General features: G+C 33.6%; 1 protein-coding gene, 1 long non-coding RNA gene and 1 other non-coding gene across 5 annotated transcripts; all 3 read left to right on the top strand.

Annotated features, from left to right (window-relative positions):
- Positions 1–490: 490 nt before the first annotated feature.
- Positions 491–7,424, top strand: LOC11428572 (uncharacterized). Of its 3 annotated transcripts, none has more exons than XM_024774921.2 (14): positions 491–1,136; positions 3,383–3,430; positions 3,634–3,861; positions 4,681–4,844; positions 4,921–5,188; positions 5,276–5,360; positions 5,444–5,568; positions 5,675–5,762; positions 5,848–5,989; positions 6,069–6,226; positions 6,317–6,437; positions 6,560–6,730; positions 6,878–6,964; positions 7,064–7,424. In XM_024774921.2, the coding sequence occupies exons 1-14, from the start codon at positions 824–826 to the stop codon at positions 7,268–7,270; spliced, it is 2,205 nt and encodes a 734-aa protein (XP_024630689.2). In that variant the 5' UTR covers positions 491–823; the 3' UTR covers positions 7,271–7,424. The 3 variants fall into 3 exon arrangements, with proteins under 3 accessions (XP_024630689.2, XP_039690535.1, XP_024630685.2); XM_039834601.1 differs by having other exon boundaries at positions 3,634–3,807; XM_024774917.2 differs by lacking the exons at positions 3,383–3,430; positions 3,634–3,861.
- A 5,450-nt stretch (positions 7,425–12,874) lies between these two features.
- Positions 12,875–12,981, top strand: LOC112418758 (small nucleolar RNA R71). Its single transcript, XR_003008848.1, has one exon. It is a non-coding gene; the product is annotated as a small nucleolar RNA R71 (small nucleolar RNA).
- A 9,207-nt stretch (positions 12,982–22,188) lies between these two features.
- Positions 22,189–23,906, top strand: LOC112418545 (uncharacterized). Its single transcript, XR_003008708.2, has 2 exons — positions 22,189–23,222; positions 23,392–23,906. It is a non-coding gene; the product is annotated as an uncharacterized lncRNA (long non-coding RNA).
- The last annotated feature ends 1,883 nt before the right edge of the window (positions 23,907–25,789 follow it).

Here is a 25,789-nt window from a genome sequence, read left to right on the forward strand (position 1 = left end):
TTTGGTTTGCAAAACAGCAAGTATTGGACAGAACAGTACAAGATAGAACAGTACAATACAAGGCAGAACAGCACAGGACAAATTTTTTATGGCATTGAGTAATTTTTTGTTTTATACGATTTTTGAGGGACAAAATGCTATTTTGGTATTTTAGACAACTTGTACGTGGGACAAAAAGTTGTGATGTGGTTTGGTGAGGGACAAAAATATGAGTTTTTGTCCTGTCCCTTGCCTCTAGTTTGTCCTGTACCTGAAACAGTTTTACAAATCAAACACTGAACAACTAGAACTGTTCTGTCATGTCCTTCATTTTTTAGAAATCAAACGCAGCCAATGATTAAAAGTAAGGAAAACATTTTGCTTTTGGTAGATAGAAACTTATTGGAAAGAATATAAGGCTGGAAACTACTACAGGAAGTCTTGGATATATATTTATTTATTTATAGTGTTGGTCAGTAGTGACATATTTATTTATCTGCAGTGTTGGTGAGTGACTTCTCTCCCAAGCGTGCTTTTGTAGGTCGTTTAAAAATGTATTCAAACCCAAGTTAGGTCGTCCTTATTCACACTTCACACACAACACAGAAGGAAGAATAACGCACAGCAAAAACATATTTTTAAGACACATTCCACACCTTAAACTCTTCAAACTCTCTCTCTCTCTTGAAGTTTCAATCTTTTTTCAAGAGAGAAACACATTTACAACAAAATCTCACATACCCACTTCAAATTCTTCAATTGGGTTATCTTTAATCTTCATTTTCATCAACCCCCGTTAACATTTTTCATCTAAATTAATTTTTTTTAAATATAATTTTCTGCAATGTCGACTGGCCCGACAATAAACGCCACCTCAACGGTGCCATTAATTATAACTCCGGGGGATCTACCACCTGCAACAACTCTACCTTCCCAGACCCCACCAAGCTCTAAAGAAAGCCCTTCACCACTGCCAAGTATTTCAACCGGAGCTATCGTTGGTATCGCCATCGGGGCAGTGGTGATTCTTATGGTGTTGCTCCTTCTCTGCATCTGCTGCTGCAAGAAGAAAAAGAGAAGGCGTGATGAAGAACGTTGTGCCCGTGAGCAATCAGACCGTGAGCGATCACAACATCAAAATCGTCGACTATCCCAAAGTGAGATTTTTTCTCTAACTTTTCAGATTTTGTTTCTAAATTTTTTTTGGTATGATCTTCAATTTTATTTCACGATTTTTTTTTACTTTTTAATGTTGATTTTGAGAATGGTGTTTAGTTTTTGTTTTGATATCTTTCTACTTTTTATTGCTTGATCGAATACTACGTCTAGGATGTTTTGTCGTTTGATGTATTCACAAGCTCCCAAGTCCCAACACATGTTGATTCTATTAGAGCAATTTAATCCCTAAATTTATATGTATCCAATAATCTATCTATCAAACAAATTTTTTGGATCCATCCATTTAAAACTATAGATAAATTGAATTCTTCCTTCTTATTTTAAAAATGCCTCAAATAATAATACATGTTTATTCGATAAAATAAAAAATTATTTATTTATAAAATTAATTTAATACAAAACTGAAAGAAAAAACAAGCAAACAAAACACAAAAAAAGTAAATTTAAAAATCTAACTTAATTATTATTTTTAATAATAAAATACTTTTATTTAATATGTTTTTGTATGAATTGGGTGTCCTCTGGACGCGTAACTCCAGAGACTAATCCTTTGAGTCGTGTGAAATTTAAATGGACGACAAACTCTTCATAATATATAAATTAATATATTTAAAATTACTTTACTATTTAGTTATTATAGATGGTGGTCTATGTTGGAGCTCCAACATACATCACAAGAGATTCCAGGACTCGCCATGAGTTACCAGAGTTTTGCTATATCTATCCAATAATCTATCTATCAAATAATCTAAGTGAGTGTCCGCCTTTTGCTAGTATATGTAAAGAAAATAACCTCTTCGGCTCTTTTGAGTTGACTTTTTCTCTTTCCAAAAATGCCTCAATTTTTATTACAAATAATACATGCAACAAATAGATAAGAATAAATTTAAATATAAAAAAATATAACAAACACGGTATATGTGTGTGTGTGTGTATATATATATATATATATATATATATATATATATATATCTGATTTTTTGCTTTATTATTTAAAAAGTGTAACAAACTAAATGAGTATATTCATACTTACCTTTTCATTCCAATTACACCATAAAGATTGTTGTTAGTGTCATTAAGAAAAATGAATTTAGCCTGTTAAAAAAAATGAATTTAGATTATATTTTTTGTTATATTGTTAGTGTCATTGAAATAGACAATGTTAGTTTGATTTGTTTTAACTTGAAAGGAATAAAAAAAAACGTTAACGTAATAAAAAGAACGAAAAGGCAGACACGTGAGTGCTGTCTTTTCGCTTATTTAGTATAAAATATACAAATTTCAATACAAAGTTACAATTTTAAACTATTCACATGTGTAAATTTAATTTGCATATGATAGAAAAAGTTAGGCTTAAATGTGTCATTGGTCCCTGCACTTTCACCATTTTTTGGCTTTGGTCCTTGCACTTTTTTTTGTTTGGCTTCAGTCCCCACAATTTATAAAACTTTTGTCATTAGTCCTTCTGTTAACTTCAAGTTAAAAAAAATGTTAAAATTAACGGTGTGCCACGTGGACCAGTTATTTCACGCCACGTGGCACAATAAAAGACAAAATTATCATAATTAGAATTAATGAATTAAAATCATTGATTTTTAAGTAGTTTTTATATAGAAAGAAAAGAAATGAAACAAGGCTTTGAGAAAGAAAGAAATGAAAGGGGAAGAAATATAGAAAGAAGGAACGAAATGAAACACATAAGCTTTGAGAAAAAGGGAAAAATGGGTTTCAATTTGAACTAGCTTAAAACAAAAGCAAAGGCTTCCAAAACAAATGCAGCTCATCATGAACATAAATTCAATGAAAACGTGAATGGAAACTAAAACAAGAATGCAAAAGCGAGCTGATAAATGATGACGGAGGACGAAATCGAAATTGAAACGTAAGGCAAGGCAACGAATCAGATTGGTTCAAGTTGAAACCATACAAGCCATTCTCCCCCTTTTATCAGAGCTTATGTGTTCCTACGTTTCGTTTCTTCTTTGTTTCTTTTCGATATCTTTTATTTTTTAAAATTTTTATTTCTAATTAAATAATAAGTAATATAAAATCTATTAAAAATCAATTGTTTTATTTTATTTATTCTAATTCTGAAAATTTTGTCTTTTAGTGTGCCACATGGCGTGAAATAACTGGTCCACGTGGCACACAGTTAGTTTTAACTTTTTTTTTTTTAACTTCAAGTTAACAGAAGGACTAATGACAAATTTTTTACAAACTGCAGGGACTAAAGCCAAACAAAAAAAAGTGCAGGGACCAAAGCTAAAAAATGGTAAAAGTGCAGGGACTAATGACATATTTAAACCAAAAAGTTATTATCTCCTATTAAATAGGGAGTGTTAAAAATATTGGCATTCAATCCATAAAAAAATATTGGCATTCAATACACAGACTCTGATAAATTGTTTATTTGATGCTGATTTCTTAACGACAATGGCAACATATATAATGCTCACCCAGCTTCCGATCATGTAGATTCAAAGTCACCGTCTCCTGCTCCAATTCAATCAGGACAGCTGCCTGTCGTAGCATCGCCAAAGTCGACTCATGCTTCAATTTCATCACGACAGCCGCCTCATGCAGCACTGCCAACGCTAACGGCGCCTCCTTTGGTAAGCAGCTCTGGCGGCTCCGGATCAAAACCTTCAGGTCACAAACTGCCTCCTTCTCTTGGCACTGGATTAAAATCTGAGACGAACAAAGGTATTTATCCTAATGGTGACGAGATTGCTGTTAAGCAACTAAAAACACATTATTAGCCTTCTCCTTCTTAATATAAGAAAAAAACATGTTGTGGAAAAGTCGTTTATAACCCAAGCTGCCATTCTGCCAGGCAATCAAATTAAGGGTAAAAGGTGTCTGTAAAACTTAAAATTGAACTAAATATGTAGAATTGCCTATGACTAACTTTAATTAGGTCATTGTCAAATTGGTTTGGTTAAAGGTGTCTTCACAATGTTCATATACTTTCAATCTAATTGTACATGTCACGTTTTAAATCCTGGACGAACTGAATGCAACAGTAAAATAAATAAAAAACAATATACCTGACCAATCAAATCGACAGTACAATGGCTCACTTTTTTCAAACTTTCACACTTCTCAATATTGCAACTCTCTGTGCTCTACTACTACTCTACATCACACAAAACAACACAGATCCATTTGGTTAAGACAATACACATTTCATACTTCTCTTCACTCTAACAATATTTTCGTCTCATAGATCTTGAAACACAACCTGGTAATCCTTCTTCATTTATAAAGCTAAAAATTTTCTTAGTATTTTATGTCTAATTTTATATGTCTCATAATTCATATCTGATATATATATATATATATATATATATGTTTGTTCATGTGATTTTTTTTGTTGTTGATATGATGTTTTTATTCTTTCTACTTAATGTTCATTGTTTAATGACATTTGAATTTATGGTTTTAATTTTGTTATTCTGTGTTTGTTGATTTGCTTCACCATATATCCGAGTTCTAATCTCATTTGTTTGAACTTTCCATTAGCTGAAATGGCTACACCCTTTGAAGTCAAAACTAGACCTTTTGTATTCATAAAAGACATCAACGTAAAAAAGGACTTTTGGAAAATGGCTGTGAAGGTTAGGGACAAATGGACAGTTGTTAAGGACGGAAGGGAGCACTCAGAAATGGTCATTGTGGATGCAAAGGTAACTTGCTTACAAGGATATGATGTTATGTTTTATGAATGTTGGTATAATACGTTGTTTTTCTTTATTATCATAGGGTACTGACGTTCAAGTCATCATCCCAACGGAATACAAGGCTGAAACCGACAAAATGATTGAAGAAAATACAACTTATACACTGAGCAACTTTCTGGTATTGACCAATGATTTGTCCTTCAAAGCATCAGATAACAAGTACAAGTTGATTTGGACTGGTGGAACAACTGCTGTAGACCCTAATGTTCATGATATCCCTGATAAAGACTTGAAGTTCAAACCATTTGCTGAAATTGTTGATAGGAAATGGCGTTCTGATCTATTATACCGTTAGTACATTAACTTATAGTGTTTTATTGATTTACTTCTTTTATTTAGTATTACTCCAGCTGTAAACAACACTTTTTTTACATCAGATGTCATAGGCTATGTTCATGAAATTGGATATCGTCAAGGAGTGTCTAAGAAACGGCAAGTGAACTTGACCTTGAAAGACCTTAGGTGAAATTTACAATATTGTTCAAGCTACATTGTTTCTTACCATATATTGTGGATATCACTAAATATTTTGTAAATGTGTTTAGTGACATATCTTTAAACTGCACTCTTTCGGAGGACTATGCTGCAAAATTCGACAAATTTAACAATGATAACAAGGAAAGTGGCCCAGTTATATTGATGTTGAAGTATGGGAAGATTAAGGAAGAAGGTTGTTTTTTTTTTTTTTTTACATATTTCTCTTATACTGTTATATTTAAATTGCATATACATATATATTTTATGAGGAGGATATTTTCAAATGATCAATATTACAGGTAAATACCTCAGTGTTACTAACACGTATGGTGCTACGAAAATGCTGATCAATGCTGATATATCCCATATCAAAACGTTCAGGGAAAGGCAAGTATTTTAATAGCACCCATGCATCTCTTACACTACAAACATTTGTTGAATTTAATACTAATTCATCTATAATACTGTGCAGCTTGCCCAAGAATGATCAGATGATGACCCAAAGCCAAGTTATGTGTACACAATCATCAGCTGGGTCGCAATTTAGTACGGATGATGACTTGCTATCTAATCCGTTAATCATGCCACTATCTGATATTCTGCAGCTTGAACAGGTATATATTTTTTCGTAATGTTTTTTGCTTATATATTATTCTAACATCATCTGATACTTTGTATTTTGATTTCTCTCAGATTTCTTATGTTGTCACTGTTGCAAAAATAGAGAAGGTGAATTCAACTAAATTCGGTTGGTACTACTTGGCTTGCGACAAGTGTGGTAAGATTGCTAAGGGTGACAAACCTCCATACACTTGTGAGAAAGGCCACAATACTGAGAAAACAATTGAGAGGTAAAATATAGTTCATACTTTATAACTAATAGTCCTCTAACATGCATAAAACATGGCACTATATATTACATATATATTGTTCCTTTTCAGGTACAAACTTGAGATGGATGTTTTGTATGGAGATACAAAGGCTACATTTGTTTTTTGGGATCGTGAATCCACACAGTTACTGGGGATTTCTGCTGCCCAACTTCGAATTAACATGATTCAGGTTTAATCAATAAGATATTTTATTTGACAATATTTGTGACGAGTTTCATATATATCTCAAATATTCAAATAATTCCTTATATGTTTCATATATTAACGTAAATGAGATGTTTAATCATGTAGGCTGGTATTACAAACCGACTAGAATATCCAATGCTCATGGATAGCATAGGTGGGAAGACTATGGCTTTTAAGATCAAATGGCAGCCAAAATGTAAAACAATATCTGTCGTTTGCTATAGACAAGGAGATGTTTTGGCTAAGTTGGTCAGTTCTAAATTCCCCGAAGCTGTGGTATGCCATAAGTTTCTTTTCAAATTAGTTTTATGTCATTACTTTCATATATACACATGTCTAACTGCATTATTATAATCCATATGCTTATATCAACAACTATTGAGACACTTACCACATCATAAATGTTGTTGTCTAATTCACGAGATCGACGACTTACATGCTGAGTCAGCTGATGATGTTGAAAACACTCCTGACGGTCTTACCGTTACGGAAGAGGTCACGATGTCTGTTGTAAGTATTGATTAGTTGTGAAGTTGATATAATCAGAATATTGATTCATGCTATTTAAAATATAAATATTTAAGACGTGGTTTTTTACCTTTGTTTCAGGATGTATCTGCAACTGCTGAATACAATCCGGTCACATTGAGCCAGCTCACCCCAATGAGTGATAAGTCTCAAGGAAAGACCAGCAATGATACGTCTGATGATAAATTCACGTTGAAGAGGGTTAAGGTTATCAAGACTGAAAAGATCATTCCTGCCAAGCAGTCTTCGTCGAAGAAGGTTAAGGTTATCAAGACTGAAAAGAAGTGAAACATGATCTCTGTTACTACTTATCTAGGGATGATCCCTGTTTTGTAATATTACTAATATTGCTTTATCGCTTGGTACCAAACTTTCTGCCAATGTGATAATAGACAAGTTATTCATCCAATATAGGATGCTATATATATATATATATATATATATATATATATATATATATATATATATATAAATTATGAACCTTTGCTTCTATATATGTTATGAACTTATTAGTCTCTTTATAAAAAAATTGCATCATGTTTTAACAATATTCCTGATTAGTCTCTTTATGCAACCGTTCCACATAATGTTGTAGATTGCTTCCGGCACAACTGATTGATCAAAATTGTCTTTATTGATCTACCACAATTTTATAATTGGCAACATCTTTTAAATTTGATTTCATATACATATCTTGCTTGCACGTCCAACACACTTTACAACATAGCTTTGTGGCATTGTATTGACAAGAATCTTATAAATTATTATTGATGTAGAACTACACAATCAACCTTATACATTTAGTGAGCAAGTTTTATGTAGAGGGATCACAAGGTCGTGAGTTATCAATTGCTGCTTACAGGTATATGGCTCCAGAATATGTCTCTAGTGGACAACTTACAGACAAATCAGATGTTTTCTCTTATGGAGTCATACTCCTTGAGTTAATAACTGGACGAAAGCCGATTGATAAAGATAAGACTTACATGAACGATAGTTTGGTTGAGTGGGTAAGTGTTACCATAGAGAGTTTATTCAATTATACATTTTAATTAATATTAATTTCATTACTTTCAATTTAATATATTTTAGGCAAATGCTAACTTGTGTCTTCAAGGATACATGTTAAGGAACTCATTATAAAAATATACGTATTAAAAGTCGAACAGTCTACTTCTTAAAAGTTAAATTATCATGTTTTTCAATGCAAAGTTGTTCATTTTGGGTTCCTTAACTTGTGCCCTTATGACATAAGTTAGCATGACCCTATATTTTACTCCCTCCGTCTTTTAAAAATAGTCGTTTAAGGTTTATGCACGATTATTAAGAAAATGATTAATTGTGTTGATTTTGATAGTAAAATTAGTATCATTTACTAAAATACCTTTTTAATTGTAGTTAGTGGAGTAGTTAAGTTAGATGAAATTCAATAAATAATGATATAATAATGAAAAAAATAATAAATCCTACATTGGTATTCTAAAGTGACAATTATTTTGAGAAAAAGAAAAGTGGGTAAAGAGACAATTATTGTGAGACGGAGGGAGTATTTTGCATCTATGATATAGTGAATGTATTATTGACAATGGCACTCCAACTTATTTTTCTTTCTCTCTCACTTGCATGTTTTTCTTAATAGGTGTAAAATAATCAAATGATTAAGTGAGACGGATGGAGTAATACTCTCTCCGTCTCTATATCTAAGCATTTATTTGACTTTATTTTTGTTCGTAAATGCAAACTCTTTTTAAATTATTAGATGCATTTATTATTTTTCCTAAACACACTTTAATTAATATTATTAACTTGTTATGAAATATGAAAAGTCAAATTTTACACACATACAAACAAAAGATAATTTGGTAATATTAACATACAAAATAGACACATTAATTACACCGATAACATTTCTTAAAAAATTGTGAAGAAAACAAAATAAGTTTACACATAGGAATGTAGGGAGTAAAATAGAGAGTTTTGTGTGCATCTTTCTTTTATTGGATGATAACAAAAGTTCCATATAATAGCTAGCTTTTAACTATATCCATCTTTCATCATCACAGGCTAGGCCTTTGCTCGGGCGTGCTGTAAAAGAAAATAACGTAGATTCTTTGGTAAAAAAGAAACTTAAAAGAGCAAACTTGTTACAATTAAATGACTTAAAAACCCTCAGTATAATTTAGCCTAATAATAATTGTGGTTTTTCCAAAAAAAATTCTTCTCCAATTATTTGTAGTTTATTACCTAGTTCATGCAATATTAATTCTTGTTTAGTGAATAATAAACTATTCGGTATACTTTGAGAAAGATATCATCAAATAGTTTCTTTGAGAAAGTATTCACCAACAATACTTAACATTTCATATACTTTGTGAGCACCAAGGATACAATGAAAGAAAATATAGAAGTCTCCACTGAAACATCTACTGAAACCAGCCTAGCGCGTCACCGGTCATGTAGCTGACAGCGTGAGTGAGGCGTTGAGTGTGAGGAATGGAGTAGTGAACAAAAAACTGTTCAGTATGGAAAAGCCAGTCAAGGAGGTTTGTACCGTCGAAAGGAAGAAGACGAAGCTTCGGTGGTTTGATGGTGGTATCGTTTTAGCGAGTTGGGGTGGTCGTGGATTCGCCAATATGTGCTGGAATTTGATTTTGGAGGTTGATAATTGTTTCTCCCAGATTTGCAGGAAGCTGATTTTGGAGGTTGTTGATGGACTCGACATAGTGAGCATGGTGGTGGTCCTGGTTTTCTCTGAAGGAAGTGAAGGCGGCGACTAGGGTGTTGATGGAGTCTTGTAGTTGTTGTAGGCTTGGTGGTTCGGGTGGGTTAGGTTTTTGACGTGGAGGCATTACCTCAAGAAACGAGAGCACCAAATGATATGAGGAATGATTGTGCAGAAATTAAATTCCCTTTTGACAGGGAAAGTCTAAGAGAAAGAGAGATTTTGTGAATTAATTTTCTTAGTCTTTTCATTTAATACTAGGTTCCTTTTAAGGTCCCATCAGAAGTAACAATACATCCCAAGATAAAAGGATATGGAGACAAGTGTCCACATCCTATTAATTTGAATAAGGAAAAATAAAAAGAAATAGCTAATATTATTGTCCTTTATTCAAGTACAGACTTCTATGAGATACTAGGGCTAGCTCATTGGTCTTATCCTTTAGATCATTCTAGAGACTCTTTAATCCTTGAATTTGCTAGGGAGCTTGACCTTTCTTTTGGACTTCCTTGTGGGGCAGCTGGGTCCCGCCTTGTCTTTTGTTCCCTTGGTTCCTTGCATGCTTGCTTTCCCACTTGTAGCATCATGCGTAACATTGCCCCACCCTTTCAAACGAATATTGTCCTCAAGATTGAAAGTGGGATACTTATTGTTGAACAAATAGCGATTTTCCCAAGTAGCTTCTGCTGGAGTTTTCCCTTCCCATTCAACTAAGACTTCCTCAATGTTGTTTGTTATGCGGTGGTCCAAGAGAGTGAGTGGTAGTGGGTTGGCTGGTGGATAAGCTTGTGGGTCAGCAATTGGTGAAACTTGAGTGGAGGGATGGCCAAAACACGGTTTAAGGAGGGAAATGTGGAAGACGGGGTGAATGCGGGAAGAAGCGGGTAAGTCAAGTTCATAGGCCACTTTCCCAATTCTACGAATGATGTGAAAAGGACTGTAATACCTTTTAGCCAATTTTTGAGAGCTGCGGTGGTGGACAGAAACTTGGCGGTAAGGCTGGAGCTTCAAATAAACCCACAGATCAGGGTCAAAAGTCTTGTCCTATCGTTGTAAGTTGACCTGCTAGATCATACGGTTTCGAGCCCGAGTGAGATTGGTCTTGAGAAGCTTCAGAATTTGGGAGTAAGAACATTATTGTAATTGCTATTACCGCCAAGTAAGTGCTATTAAAGTTGAATTAGTAAGTGCTATTAAAGTTGAAGAAGTATGAACATTATTGTTGAATATATGTTGCTAATTATGTTATTTTAATCAAGTTGTTAAATACAGTTGATGATTAATATATCTATTATTATTGTTTATGAATCTCACCCCTTCTGCTTGAAAATGTTGTCTTCTTATGGTAACTTGCAGGTAACGAAGATTAGTAGGAGTGGTGGCTCAAGTGTCTTAGGGCTCTGATACGTAACGGGATGAGAAATTGTTGTTGTGTTTTCATTCCTTATGTATCAAATGTTGAACATGTTGATGGAACTTTTATTGTTGTCGAATAATTCTTTTAAGACTATTTATGTTGAGGCCTTTGTGCCAGATTTTATTGAGGTTGTTTAACGTTAAATGATTTGTAAATTATTCCGCTTTGAAGTATTGATATATTTATCAAAGTTGGTTAATAAATAGCATTTTATTCTATTTAAGAATTTTAGAAAAGTAGTGTGACATTCCCGTTTGTTGTTGAACTCTGATTTATTTTATTAATTTTTATGTTCGAAAAACGGGGTGTTACACGAAGTCCTGTTAGCCTAGAATGGTTTTAACATGGGTTTACATAGGCCCAATTTTGTGTCGGCTTTGTCCGAATATATATCAATGACCAGATTGCCGAGAAATTGGAAAGTTCCCAAATTCACTAAATTTGTTGGGGAAACGAACGAATCCCTTATCTGGCCAAATAGATAATGGAACGATCGGCCAACTGCAAGGTCATCTTAGTGGGTTTTAAATCACCTATACCAATCCTCTTCAAGAGGGACAAAGGCAACAAGCTAACACTAGCCCCTAGATCACACATGGATTTCTCAATGGTTTCCTTCCCAATCACATAAGGGATGGAAAAACTACCTGGATCTTTGAGCTTTGGAGGCAATTTCTTTTGTATGACAGCACTACATTCTCTTGTTAGAGCTATTGTCTCATTATCCTCTATTTTTCTTTTCTTTGATAAAATATCTTTCAAATTTTTTGCAAAAAGAGGCATCTGAGACAAAGCTTCAGTAAAAGGAACATTGATGTATATTTTTTTCAGCATGTCTACAAACTTTTTAAACTACGCATCCATGTTAGGTTTAACAAGCCTTTTTGGAAAAGGAATTTTTGGCTTATAAGGTGTTGGGACAATTGGCTTCTCACTCTCTCCTACGGCTTTCTCACTTTGTGGCTCATTACTCTCTTTTTCAACCTCACATATTTTGGGTTTCCCTACGGGGTCCTCTAGTTGTCTACCATTCCTAAGTGTAATAACATTCAAATGGTTGGTTTTAGTTTGGATAACTTGTTGGACTACTTGAGAGATTTGAGTTTCTAACATTTTGTTGTGAGTAGCATGGAGTCCACCTTTGATGTAAGGTTGAAAAGAGAGTAATTCAAAAATTCAGTTTGAATTTTAAGCTCTTGGAGCTACTCGGATTGATTTATAACATAATTTTCCATTAAAAGTTCCAAGCTAGATTTTTGAGGGACTCTTTGGTTGTTTGCATAACCAGGTGGTGTTGTTTGTTGTCCAAAAGGATTTTGAGGAGTTTTATTGTAAATTTTTTGATTTGGCCTCATTCCTTGATTTGTATTCAACAACACTACCTAGTTGGCATTCAACGCGAGTATGATCAAATATTCCACATACTTCACAAGGTGGTGAAACAGGAGCAGGTGTGATAACACTTACACTTAATTTATCAAATTTTTGAAAAAGTGTGTCCATCTTAGCATTTCAATGATCAAGGGAAGAGACTTCATACATACCTGCCTCTTTTTTAGAGGGTGAAGGAGCAACATCAGTGATGGCTCTTTCACTTGTCCACTGATAGTGGTTTTGTGTCATGTCCTCGATCAAAGCATATGTTGTTGTGTAAGTTTTATTCATCAAAGCTCCACCTGCAACTGCATCAACATTCATTTTTGTGGTATTCAAAAGACCATTATAGAAAGTATGGATAATTAGCCACTTCTCTAAACCATGATGGGGGCAAAGCCTAAGCATTTCTTTGAAACACTCCCACGCATCGTAAAGAGATTCCCCATCTCTTTGAGTGAATCATGTTATTTGATCTCTCAATTGAGCAGTTTTAGAAGGGGGAAAGAATCGGGCAAGGAATGGTTGCCTCATTTGGTCCCATGAAGTGATAGAACCAACTTCTAATGAATGAAAACATGCACTAGCTCTATCCCTTAAGGAAAAAGGAAAGAGGTACAATCTTACGTCCTCTTGGTTTGCATTTGTAACACCCCGTTTTCTCAACATAAAAATTAATAAAATAAATCAGCGTTCAACAACAAACGGGAATGTCACACTACTTTTCTAAAATTCTTAAATAGAATAAAATGCTATTTATTAACCAACTTTGATAAATATATCAATACTTCAAAGCGGAATAATTTACAAATCATTTAACGTTAAACAACCTCAATAAAATCTAGCACTAAGGCATCAACATAAATAGTCTTAAAAGAATTATTCGACAACAATAAAAGCTCCATCAACATGTTCAACATTTGATATATAAGGAATGAAAACACAACAACAATTTCTCATCCCGTTACGTATCAGAGCCCTAAGACACTTGAGCCACCACTCCTACTAATCTTCGTTACCTGAAAGTTACCATAAGAAGGCAACATTTCCAAGCAGAAGGGGTGAGATTCACAAACAATAATAATAGACATATAAATCATCAACTGTATTTAACAACTTGATTAAAATAACATAATTAGCAACATATATTCAACAATAATGTTCTCACTTCTTCAACTTTAATAGCACTTACTAATTCAACCAACAACGACGACAACAACAAGATTCAACAACAACGACAACAACTCACTCAACAACAACGGAAACAACTCAATCATCAACAACGACAACAACAACGACACCGACGACTCAACTAAAAACGATGACAACGACGACAACTACAATATGCATGTGGTACCATTTTCAATGGGTTGAATGACTAAGCATTCCGGGGAATAAGCCCCCAACAATTTGAATGATAAACATTCCAAGGCATGAGCCCTCAACAGTTTGAATGAACTAGCATTCACAGGGCATGAGCCCTCAACAATTTATGAGCATGCAATGGACTCAACATTTATGTATATCAACATACAACTCAGAAACATCAATGACAACGTAGACAACGACAACGACTGTGCATAAATAATTATGACTTACTTCACAACTTGGTCAACTTAATGATATTAATAATCAACAACAGCAGGGACAACAACATAAGCAACTTGCAACATAGAAATATTAATAATAACAACTTGAATGATATAAACAACGATATTTTCTATCTCATACATTTTTCTCATAATATAAATATCTTAAACTAACTAACAATCATTAATCATTTGATTCAGGCTTTCTGTAAGTCTATAACTTATTAACAACCTCCATTCCTGTCCCAAGATCAACTCAAAACATGGGTTAAATACTATTAAACACCTTAATTGAACTCATAGTACTTCTAGTTTTGAGGGTTGGAATTATCCCATAAGTTTTGGATTAACTTAGAAACGATTTTGCTGAATTTTCATAAGATTTCACTAAGACCTCCTTGGAGTATTTTGATCATATCTCAAACACTAAAAGTCATTTTTGAGTCAAACCAAAGCCATTGGAAAGCTAACACAATTATCTAAAACTTTCATGTTTACACTAAATGCCAATTTTGTACCGACCAATACCAGTTTTCATTTCAAATTCGGGAAAAGTTGTGCTGAAATTCATAAAAATTCACTGTGACCTACGTGCAGTAATTTGACCATAACTCAAGTTATATAAATCCTTTCCACGTTAGACCAATGGAAATAGAAAGCTAACATCCATACCTACAACTTTTGTGTCTACACCTAAGACCAATTCTGTACCGATCAATACCAGTTTTTATTTCAAATTCGGAGCAGAGATGAAAAGAAAAATCGGGAAAAAGCAATCTATATTATTCAACTTCACTTTCATTCAAAATCATCACAATCAACAACTACAACTCAACATAATTCATACCCAATTCATGATATAACATTAACAACAACAATCATCAACAACCACAACTCATAATCATGAATCCAACCACAAATCAACAACAACATAACATAAATCATCATTTGAGCATAATTCATCAAGTATCCAAATATATATATACACCAAGAGCATGCAATTTCATCAATTAAATTGCAATTCAAAACCCTAACTTCTCTAATCATCAAAATAAAATAACAACAAACATGTTAAACCCTATTTCAGAATTATAAACCCATTATTAGAGAAGTTAGTCCCACCCTTACCTTAAATTCAGACGAACAACGTTCTACAATCTCTCCGGTCCTTCACTTGGCTCTTCTCCCAAAAGCTCTGTTTGTACGTGAAACAGTTTCTGACTTCTCTCTTTTTTCCACTTTTCTTTTCTAAACCTAATTCCACTTCTTCTATTTCCACTTAATCCCACACAACTCTCCTTTTTTTCTAAATCGGCCCCTTGAACTCAAAATATTCTAAATTCCCACTTATTCTATTAAATAGTAAAATAACTCATTTAATAAAATATAACACAACCACATAATCATTAAATCACATAAATCATATAAATATATTATAAACTCATTAAAATAATCAAATAAAACAAATAATTCAAACAGGGCGTTACAATTCGACCACATTTGCTATGTTGTTTTGACCCTCGTAATTGTTTCGACGGGCCTGCATGACCACTTAATCTGCATCTTGGTGCCTATTTACCAATATTGGGGCTCTTTCAGGCTCCTCTTGGGCTTGTGGTTGCACCAGTTGTTGTTGTTGTGCCACATGTCCTGGCATTTGATTAACTTGCCCTTCTGCAGGGATTTCTACCGGCCTTACATTTTGCGTTGGAGGAGCACAAAAAAAATTGGCAATTCGCTCCATCTGGGTAGACAGTGTCTGATAACTATTGTTGGTATCTCGAATTAACGGGTTTATTACTGTACCAATTTTTTGAGTTACCATATTGACCATTTCATGATTGTTATCCTCCATTTGTTGTCTTAAGGCGACTAAGGAAGCATTGATCAATGATTGTTGGGGTGTTCGAACGGGAACGCTCACCCCGGGATTGTACATCTGTGGTAGTGGTACATTCAAACTTTCTGAAAAAGTTGATGGATTCGTATGCAGGCCTTGCATTAATGAGGATGGCACGCAATATGGCATAGTTCTGCGACTTCTTGCACCGGGGTTTCAAAATCCTTGGGTCGATGCATTTCCTATTGTTGGAATGGCCTGTGAAACTGGAGCAGTCGTCGAGGCCGCTGTGTGTGAAGGCGAAGACACGTGCGCAAGATTCATTGATCCCGCTGGTGTTATCACTGCACTCGTACCACTAACGGGAATTGTTTGTGTATCATTTTGCGAATTTGGTGGGTTGGCTACCATTTCCGACGAACTGGCAACATTCAATGCTGCAGCGATTTGACTCAAAGGAGGTATCATTTCAGGAAGTTGTTGTTTACTTCTCAAACGCATATGTTATACCCTGATTTTGGACCTAAAAATACTCATTCAAATTTATTTTCTACTACTGATAATTGTCAATTTACTGTTGTTTTACTCTGAACCTTTACTTTGTTTCATCTGCATATTTTACTGTCTCCGTCTCGGAGTATTTTCAATCATGATTTTGCCTGTGTTTTTCTTGCATAAGATCATCCGAAGTGTCTTTCTTACATTACAAGTCATTTGAAAACTCTCTGAATCATTGCATTGCTTTTCTCGCATGTTATTTCAAAAAATCATACAAAAGGGGTATTTTGGTCATTTCCTGCAGTGGGACCCATTTTAGTCCTTGTGATTGTCTCTGAGTCTTTTCAACTTACTTTACAAATCATTGTTGAGTCTTTGTTAAAAAGTCATTTCAAAATTGCATCTGAGTCAGTTTGAGTCAGTTTAGTCCCTAGGGGCATTTTGGTCTTTTCCTGTCAAAATTTCGGTTTCTCTTTACGTTTTGTCCAATTTACCAATTTTAGTCCAATACTTTTTAAAATTGCATTTTTAGGTCCTTTTTCTTAATTGCAGTCCAGTCCTCCAATTTTCTTATTTTGCAGAAAGGTCCCCAGGTCCAAATGGTACAAGGCCGAGTTTGTTATGTCCAATTACAGGTGTTCCTTCCTCATTGGTCCAAGAACACAAGTGGCAGGTTATAAATAGCCAAGTGTCAGAGTCAAATCCATATATCACACGCCACCTCAACAAACAGAATCACAATTCTCTCTCTCCATTCAGTTAGATCAAAAACTCAGAAAATCACCAAGAACGTGAAGAACAAAACTCAAACCCTAAATTTCCAGAATCACAATTCAATACCAAATTCAGTGAATCTTTCGCAATTCTCAGAGAATCATCACTGAATCTTCAAATCTTCATCATCGAATCGGTTTCCTTCGCAATTCAAGGTGCGAATTCGCCATTGGCAAACTCAAGCACCGATCACGAAGGAATCAGTGAAGACGAAGAAGATTGAACCAGCGAAGAAGAAGAAGAACCGATTTATTTTCGGATTCACGCAACAAATCATCAAACAGAATCAAGTTCAAGTGTTTCCGAAGATCTTCGCTCAAAATCTCCAATTGAAACCACAGGTAAACACATAAACTTCATCTTTCTTGCTTAAAAACAACAACGAAGACGAATCAAATGTAGATCTGTGAAGTTTTAACGGTTTCATTCAAAAACAACTAAAAAAAAAACTTAAAGAAAATTTTCGAAAACCGTGAAATAGATTCTCAGATCTACGTTGATTCGAGCTTTGCATGCAAAATCCAGTGCCAGATTCGTGTTCAGAACAAAAAAGGATATCTAAAAATGTAAAAATTTTCGAAATCGGAGAAGTTTGTTCAACTCCTGCGGCGGCGCCGCCACCCTTGGGCGGCCGGCCACCACGCCGGAGGAACAAACTTCACCGGAGAAGATGAAGTTCATCTTCCTTTTCTAGAATCCGGCGAGGATAAGAGAAGAGAGAAGTGAGAGCTTCTCTCACTAGATGAGAGAAGAGAGAGAAAGGAGAGGAATAAATGAAATAAACCGGTCCCCAATCCTTTTTATAAACAACTGAACCGGTCCGGTTTATTTCTGGTTCTTTCCCTTCATTCTGAACCTTTAGATCTAGGGTTTGGCTTCCTGGATCAATCCAACGCTCCCTGTGCATCCAGATCCATGAGTTTTGGGCTTGGACTTCCAGTTTGTTTGTTTCCTGCATTTTCTTGATTTCCTTGCTATGCACACCCTGTTTCTTGCTATGTGAACCTCCTGTTTGTTCTAATTTTCTTGCAAAAATTCCTAAAAATTTCTATGTGCTTCTTGATGCATGTTTAATATTCTTGTGATGTTTTTAATGTTAAAAAAATGATAAAAAATATACGTGATGTTTTCTTGTTGATTTGTTCGTTTTTGACTAAACTTGTGAATTGTCTTGCTATAATTTGTTCATGAGGTCTTGGCATGATATGAGTAATTAATATGCAATTTCATGTTGAATATGTCTCTGATCATATGTGTGTTTTGCTGTTTGTGGATGTGAATTTTCTTTTCTTTTTCTTGTTTGGCAAGTAATGTGTGTTTTTATCAAGAAACAAAGTGTAAAATATCTCTATGAATGTGTTATAATGCTTGGCTTGAATGTGTCCTTGATATTCTCACATTATAGCTTAAAATCAAACCTCTTTAAAAAATTGCTATGATGAGGGAATTATAGGTCATGTGCATGTCTAAGTGTTATACCAAATTCTAGGTATATTTTGTCATTTTATTTCACTTCATTGCTCTTTTCTTTTTTGCTATCCTATTTCAATATTGCTTACTTTTTCTTACCATTTTATGCCTTATGTTACTAACCATTTCATTTCATGTTTCATCCATCTCATGAGCATCTTACCTTTTTCATTTCAATTTCTCATAGTTTAGGTTTTTTACCTTCTCATTTCTATGTTAAAATGTTATGTAATATTTTAGGGAGTTTAAATTTCCTTTTTAATTTCTTGCAAGACCATAGAATGTAAACTAGGGCCAATGTAAAGGACAATGGACTCTGATGATGTACACCGACACAAGCACCGACACGCACACACGTTGCATGTTTACCGCTTTAGATGTATGTTTAGGAAATGCGATACTTAGAAAAATGCCAATTTTCCAAAAATAAGCAAATTCCATCACTTGAAAATTTTTCCAAATAAACCTTGGAGTCAAAACTCCATTGAATTTTCCCTTTATTTTCTTAATCAAATCCAAATGAACTCTAATTCCAACTTAGACTTTTTTAATAACAATCGAACCAACCATTCACCATTTTCTTCTCTCATGCCTTTAAGGCCTCTTTCTCTTCTTCAAAACCATTTTTTCAAAATTTAAAATCAATTGAAACGCACAAAAACATTTTTGAAAGAGAACTACATGGAATTTTGATCCCTTAAAAGGGTATGTAGGCAAGAGGTCAAAACCTCTCCAAGTCCACTAAAATAAAAATCCAAACACTTCGCCCCCCATTCTTAAAATAGCATTAAAAATAAAGCGTAGACATAAAACTAGGAAAAAGGTTCTATAATCATTGCGAGTGCCTAACACCTTCCCGTAGTGAAAGCGACCCCCGAACTTAGAATTTCTAAGGGTTTTTTCTCAATTTTGCCCTTCCCAAGAAAAAATAGAGATTATCAATGATTGAAAGGTTCAAGCCTAATTAATGACTTGATACCCCAAAATCGAGATAACAGCATACACAATACAAACCAACAAATTTAAACGAATAAATTTCGAAAGAAAATTCTAAACAAAAGCACAAAAGGTCCCATTGGGCGTGCCAATTTGTTTACACTGATTTTTGGTAAACAGTCGCTGGTTTAAAATTAATTACTTGCAAGATCAACCAGTAAATCTTAAGGTCATATTGTGTTTGTTATTTTTCAGAAATTTATGATTGTTCTTGAAGAACGTAGAAAAAGTATGAAGATAACTGTCGAATCTAACCCAGTTAAATCCGTCGAAGTTACTTTCAAACTAAAATAAGAGAAATTGCTTAAAAGAAACAAGTAAATTGCAAAGACATTTAAGAAAATAAACTTAAATTGCATTGATTGAATGTCAATTGGTACACATGTTCATACATTATAACTTGTGACTCGTTTCTCTCTTGAATGTGGATAGTTTAAGTGTAAGTTTCGTGTATGATCGGTTTGTGACATGTTTTTCTTATGAAAAACTACTATTTATAATAGAACAATAACTACCTACATTAAGATTTGAAACTATAACAGCTAGAAATCGATAGAAGATATCTATTCGATTTGAATTTCAAATACTGGTCTCTTTCCTTCAAAAAAAAAAAATTACTGGTCTCTTTGAAGTATCCGTTACTTGACTCCACGTGTAACTCCATTATCTTCGATACTTTTCTGTCTATTGAACTGAAACCATGCCTTGAGCATTTCGACTAAATTGTTTCTTCGATTGTGCATCTAAATATGAAAACAACACGGATTCTTTCGATAAAAAATCAACTCAATTTTGACTGCATTAAATATAGCGCTTTAAAAATATAGTCTAACAATAACTAATTAAATAATAATTTCACTTCGAACATATTATGTACACATGATATAATTTAATAGGTTTTTATTGTTACACGACCTAATTTTTATCAACTAAATATATATGACAAGACTGATAGTATGGCCGCTTTTAGGTACACTAGTACTTTGAGCCCTTAAAGCTATCATACTAGAAGTTTTCTCATACTTATTTTGTTGAAAAACAGTAGATCTTCTGATTTTAAAACATATTATTTGATATCATTGGTATAAAACAAGGGTGACATTTAGAATGGACCATTCCATATATTGGTCCATGATGGACAAATTTATAAGAACCATTGGAATAAGAACACTTTATAATCTTTTTTCTCGAAAGGGAACACTTTATGATCTTATGATGTACTCCCTCTAGCATATAATATTCCCTTTCTTTTGCTCCCTATCTTCTCTTTCCGGCAACAAATTAACAAGTGACTTTAATTTGTTTTAATATTTGTTTTTGAGGTGAAAGAAGATGATTTCACTACACTCATTAGCTAAACTTATGGTAACTTGATAACTTATTTAATTAATGTATGAATTCTGAATTTTCAACGTCTTGCTTTAATTTTACCAATTCTTTTCTTTTTAACCAATTCTTTTCTTATGAACACAAGATAAAAAGAGAAAAAAAAAAAAAAAACAAAGAGGGAAGACCTAGTGCCTAAAAATACTTGAGAAGAAATATCCAACAACACTAAAGAAAAATTATAAACTAATCACTTTTAACATCCATCGTTTGCATCCTGTAAAAAAAAATAAAAATCTACCCATCAAGTAACCAATGAATAAAAACAACTCAAAAGCGTTGGATTTTTTTCCCTTCCGACGATGATGAATTTGTTATTTTTTATCAACTTTGAATTTGTTATTTTAATTAATAAATAGATGAAAAAAATGGGAGGGAATAGTGCGCAGAAGGTGCATAGTAACTGTGATGATTACATTAATCTAAAGGTAAAAAATTGTGGTTCAACATCGGCCACTTTTTCCATGAGTCCATTTTATACGTAGCCTAAAACAAGTCCTATATAAAATTTTAGTTATGTTAGAGGAGGTAGTTTCAATAAGACAATTCATGAAATTGGCAATTTTTAGCATGTTTGGAAAATAATTTGTTAATGCTATTACATCCCTGTCTAAATATGAAATAAAAGTTATCCAGCTTTGAAACAAGAAAAAATGCATATTCAAGAGCACATAAGATTATGAAACTTTTCAACCAACCTTTGATGTTGTGACAAACATGAATAACATGGAATCATCAATTTCAACAAACATGGTGAAAGTTGATTCTAAATACTTGTCAACATCATGTCCAAAATTCGTGTTACAGCTAAAAATTGCTTTGTTTTATCACAAACATAAGTCACACCATCGTCGTCAAATAAATTTTTTTTAAATTATAAATGTTCCAACCTGTATAGATATACACATTCCATTAGTAGATATTGGTAACGTAAATGGATTACCAAAAAATTAAGAAGGAAATATGAATCAAGTAAAATTCCTATAAACAAAATACTAAGTAAAATTGGCAACGTTGCAATACATCAAACATTTGTTAGACGGAATGATTTAGTTGATCCTTTAAATATCAATGGTAGTTTTTATTAACATGACAATTATCAAACAAAATAACATGACATACATAAAGTAATTTTTTACATTTGGAGCGGGTTTAGCTATGGGTTCGGGGTCGGTACCTATATACCTGTTACCCGTCCCATACCCGTGTTTTGAAATTGGGGAAAACCCATACCCATACCCAAACCCAGTCAAAACGGGGAAAACCCGTCAAATTGGGTTTGATTCGAGGGGTAACCGTGTGTATGGGTTTTGTTGTCATGCCTAATGACAACAAGATTAGCAAGCCTCAAATGCTCAAATTCATATATGATATTCTTTGGTTAAAACCAAAGAAGTCAAATGATTCCTTCTTTCACATGAGATAATTCCATTATGTTTGTGCAACAAGGAAATCCGTGAAAAATTATTAAAAATTATTAACTTTTCTATTATTGTTTTTAAAATTTATTTTTACAAAGTATTATGTTTATATGAATTTTACTTGGTTGAAATTTCGTTCTTAAATTCCCTTGCATCCACTTTTGTTACCAATATCTACTAATGAAAGTTCTATATCTATCGTTGGGATATTTATAATCAAGAAAATGTTGTTAGACAATGTTGGCTTGAGAAAGTCAATTGTATTAGGATCCAAAAGCATAAAAAGTCAATTGCTTAATGAACTTAAAAAGTCAACTGTTTATTAATGGGATCGGAGGGAATATTTAGATGACTTTGACTTGAAAATTGTCACATAAACCGGGAGTTGCCAATCAAATAGTGTTTTGGTTCATCATTTAGTTTTAGTTTATTTCTTCTCTTATGCAATTTAAGATTCAGTGATCAATTTCACCTAATTTTCATCTATACCATCCATGTCTTCCTTCACTTCCTCCACCAATATCTGCCTGGAATTTGAATCCATATTTACTACCGATCCAAGGAAGAGAAGGTACAATGTGTTCTTGAGTTTCTACGCTCAGGACAAAGGTTATTTTCTTTCGAATCTCGAAGAGGCTCTTAGTTTAGAAGCTGGTATCGATGTTTTTGGGGTCATTAAGAGGTTTCAACATGGAGAACGGGCAGAGTCTGTGCTGAATGTAATTCAAGACTGCAAAGTCGCTATAGTCCCAGGTTCTTGCCTCCTTCACGTATCCAAAAGAAACTTTGATTTTCTTATCACTATATTGTTGAGTAAAATCACAAAATCCTTTTAAGTTGACATTTTAATAATAATAAACTTAGTTGAATATAATATCATATTGATTATGATATGTTATGTTTTCTGACAAGTTTTTTATAGTGTTCTTCAAAACAGGGTTGTGCAAATGCATAGATATCCAAGGAAACATAAATTCTAAACATTAGATATGTGTTCAGAAGGACTAAAAAGGACTTCAGATTCATATCTGATGCAATCTCAATAACAAATAGGATTGAAGAACAACATTGACCAAGTAAGTAGGAGGTCAAATGCAAATCTCATGTGATAAAAATGACTTTAAAATAGACATTAGAAAGCACTTCAGATTGCAGATTAGATAGATTTGAATGGAAGATCAGAAGCACTTAAAAATGGCTAGTTCAAAGAAGTTCAGAACCAGAGTTCAAAACCAATCTCATCTAAAAAGTCCAAGATCAAATTTGAAATTAGTTTGTTAATGATAAATGTTAGTTTGTTAATTTCTTTTTGAGGGAAAGTGTTATTATGTTGATTGTTATGTTGGTATTTTTCTCTTGTAACATCCCATACGACTTTAAATATTGTCGACTTGTCCCACAAACTAACACAAGTTTTTTCAACATGTTTTATCATCACTCGTACGCTTTCTTGGAAACTTCTCAGAATGTTAAACATCCCAAACTTGCTCCAAGTCAAACATGTTTAACTTTGAAGTTCTTCTAGAATAGGCTACCAAAAACAAGATGCATCTTGTTGGTATTGGTAGTAGTAAATAATTCTTATAAGCTTTCCTTCAACAATGCATTCCCATACTCACACGATCTCAGAATCCCTCTCATTCTGAAGTTAATTTGGTTTGACTAGAAGTTGCTAGGAGTCGATTATTGTCATGCCTTGTGTACCGATGACTACTCCTCGTCCTCGTCAGTCTCAGGTGTTACATCTCCCTTGCTTGGATTCGAACCCCGATAGCTCCTTATGTTAGTATGTTTAGAACGTTAAAGAATGTCCATTACTTTTATAAAGGAACACTTTAGGATGCTCTAAACATATGAAAAAAATCATGAAATTTTTTTAAGTTGAAAGATAATTAAACAAAATTGATTTTAACATGGACTAAAATTGCATGCACACAAAATTTTATGACATTGTGGCAGATCAGTTGTGGTTTTTGCCTCCCCCAAATCATTCTCCATGACAAAACATTGTTTATACGATTACAGAGATCCTGGTGTGATTCGTATAAATGCCTTGGAGTCTCATGCTCCATAAACCTCACTTATATGAGGTCTTCAGTCCTTGGGTAAAAAAGTACATTCTCTAATTCTGGTTAAACCAATAGTATTTCTAAAACCATCACTATCACTACTTACTTAAAAAAGTTGGAGTAGGGACTAGTTAATCAACATACATAATCAATAAGGACGTAATACTTTTACTAAGGCACCAGTGACAACAAGACTAGTAAGCCTCAAATGCTTAAATTGTGCTAATTTGCTTGTCGTTTGTGCGCATGTTTGGAAGACAACTTGTTAATGGAATCTCCGCCTTGTTTCAATATGAAAGAAGTTTTATTTAAAACTTTGAAAGAAGAGAGACACATATTCAATAGCACCTAAAGTTATGAGACTTTTCAAGCAATGTTTGATGCTCTGAAAAACACTAATATCATGGATCTATGAGTTTCAAAATACGAGGTGAAGATTGATTCTCAAGACTTAAAAATTTCTTGTTCAAAACTCAAGATAGTTCCAAAAATTGCTCTTATGTATCACAAACATATGCTAGACTATCAAATTTTTTTATTTCTTTAATTATATTGGTTTTCATATTTATTTTTACATAATATTTTATTTATAAGTATTTTACTTGGTTGATATATCCTTAATAATTTTTTTGTCATCCCATTTTATTACCATTATATGCTAATGAAAGTTGTATATATATGTATGTCTGAAACATTTTTTTGTCATCCTATTTTACTTGTTATCACAATCTCAACATTTGTTGTCGACTTTACTTTTGCTTTTCACAACCTCGTCTGCCAATAAATTCTCTTTGTAATTAATATAAGGTTGAGCTCGTGCTAGTCCCTCATGATGTTGGCTCGGAGTCCCCTCTCGAAGATAATACATATAATCCTAGCTCCCTTGACTTCAATGGCCTGCCTAGTAAAGTCTCTTTCTTGCCTTGAACGATGGTGCAAATGAAGACCATAATCTTTGGTTGTTGCCTTCATGATGTGAACTGGAAGGGAACTCCTTACTCAAGGTTCTCCAAGAATCGATTGAGTTGTCCTCCAATCCTTTGAACCACATCATGGGTGCACCTTTAAGAGTCACGACGAACAACATACACTTGACTGGGATCTTCGCCTAATGGTAGTCTAAGACAGTGTCAATGTTCTCTAGATGCTCATAAGGATCGCTCGTCCTGGCATAAGACTCCAATTTCGAATTTCGGTGGCTTTTCCAATGACTTCCAAATTATGTAATTTGTGATTATGCAGGTGAACCGT

This window comes from Medicago truncatula, chromosome 1 (genome assembly GCF_003473485.1).
Source record: "Medicago truncatula cultivar Jemalong A17 chromosome 1, MtrunA17r5.0-ANR, whole genome shotgun sequence".
In the NCBI taxonomy this organism is placed as follows: domain Eukaryota; kingdom Viridiplantae; phylum Streptophyta; class Magnoliopsida; order Fabales; family Fabaceae; genus Medicago; species Medicago truncatula.

What these genes read in the sequence shown, in the direction of transcription:
- LOC11428572 (XM_024774921.2), top strand. Translation starts at nt 824, where the DNA reads ATGTCGACTGGCCCGACAATAAACGCCACCTCAACGGTGCCATTAATT. An exon ending in TGGTCATTGTGGATGCAAAG is followed by an intron (nt 4,845 to 4,920) that starts GTAACTTGCTTA and finishes TTATTATCATAG; the next exon opens with GGTACTGACGTTCAAGTCAT. An exon ending in ATATTCTGCAGCTTGAACAG is followed by an intron (nt 5,990 to 6,068) that starts GTATATATTTTT and finishes GATTTCTCTCAG; the next exon opens with ATTTCTTATGTTGTCACTGT.